The sequence below is a fragment of the Castanea sativa genome, chromosome 10, assembly GCF_040712315.1.
Source record: "Castanea sativa cultivar Marrone di Chiusa Pesio chromosome 10, ASM4071231v1".
Taxonomy (NCBI): Eukaryota; Viridiplantae; Streptophyta; class Magnoliopsida; order Fagales; family Fagaceae; genus Castanea; species Castanea sativa.
In genome coordinates, this window is record NC_134022.1 from 19587326 (window position 1) to 19588947 (window position 1622).

Sequence of the window (1622 nt, forward strand, 5' to 3'; positions counted from 1 at the left end):
CTCAAGGTTCAAGTGATAAAAGAAATTTCCTTGAGCTTCTACAATTTTTGGGGGATCACAATGAATCTATCAATGAAGTGTTGCAAAAATTTTGGAAAAATTGCAAGCTTACCCACCATGATATTCAAAAAGACATTGTGAATGCAATTGCACGTGAAACATCCAAAGCCATCATCAAGGATCTTGAAAATGGGTTCTTTTCAATATTAGTTGATGAGTCACGTGATATCTCAGTGAAAGAACAAATGACCCTCGTTCTTCGTTATGTGAACAAAAAAGGAATTATTATAGAGCGGTTCCTTGGTATTGTACATGTAGCAAGTACCATCGCTTTGTCACTCAAATATGCTATTGAATGTTTACTTTGTGAACATAATTTGAATTTATCGAAACTACATGGACAAGGTTATGACAAGGCTAGTAATATGCAAGGTAATATCAATGGTCTCAAAACTTTAAATTTGAAAGAGAATAAGTCAGCATTTTATGTCCATTGTTTTGCTCATCAACTTCAATTGACAATTATTGCCGTTGCTAAAAATCACATTAACATTGCTGAATTTTTTTATGTAGTTAGTAATTTAGTAACTATTGTTGGAGGCTTTTATAAGAGACGAGATGCTCTTCGAGATGCACAATTTGCCAAAATTAAAGAAGATTTAGAGAGTGGTGTATGTAGAAGTGGGCAAGGTTTGTATCAAGAGACAAATCTTAAACGTCCTGGTGATACACGTTGGGGATCATATTATGAGACTATTCTCAACTTAATTTTGATGTTCGCTGTTATTGTTGATGTACTTGAGATTATTGAAGAAGATTGCAAGTGATGAAAGATGATGAATGAATATCTCTATTGACTGAAGTGTCTTCATTTTGTACCACACTTGATATTCCTATCTTGAACATGGATGAAATATTTATAGTTAGTGGGAGGCCGCGACGCAACACTCAATAAAATACAAATTTACATCATTATTGTGTTGAGCTATTCTACATAGTCATAGATATGCAACTTCAAGAGCTTAACAACTGTTTTTCAGAGGCGAATACCGATTTGCTACTTTGTATGGCTTGCTTGAATCCAAGTAATTCATTTGTGGCTTTTGATAAGGAAAAGTTGATACGTCTAGCAAAGTTCTATCCATCTGATTTTCCTGGGACAGATATCTTGGCACTTGACTCTCAACTTCAAAATTACATTTTTGATATGCGCAACAATGACTTGTTTTTACAGCTTTAAGGAGTTAGTAAACTTGCTGAAAAGTTAGATAATACAAGGAAGCATGAGACTTATCTATTAGTCTATTTGCTTGTGATGTTAGCTTTGACCCTTCTAGTTGCTACTGCAACAGTAGAAAGAAGTTTTTCAGCAATGAAATATATAAAGAATGAACTGCACAATCGAATGGGAGATCAGTGGATGAATGATTGCTTGGTTGTGTATATTGAAAAAGATGTAGCTTGTAGCATTGATATTGAGACTATCATGCGACGATTTCAAAATATGAAAACTCGTAAAAGACAATTGTAAACTTTATGTATTTACGTGTTTTTTTATTGTTGTTTTCAATATATAAAATTTCTTTTTATTAGATCGTGTAATTTATGCTTGTTGAAGATAT

The 1622-nt window shown here is 33.2% G+C and overlaps 1 protein-coding gene across 1 annotated transcript; it reads left to right on the top strand.

Annotated features, from left to right (window-relative positions):
• Positions 1-245: 245 nt before the first annotated feature.
• LOC142612175 (uncharacterized) lies at positions 246-827 on the top strand. The gene is made up of 2 exons (XM_075784291.1): positions 246-432; positions 574-827. Exons 1-2 carry the CDS (start codon positions 246-248, stop codon positions 825-827), a joined length of 441 nt encoding a protein of 146 aa, XP_075640406.1.
• The last annotated feature ends 795 nt before the right edge of the window (positions 828-1622 follow it).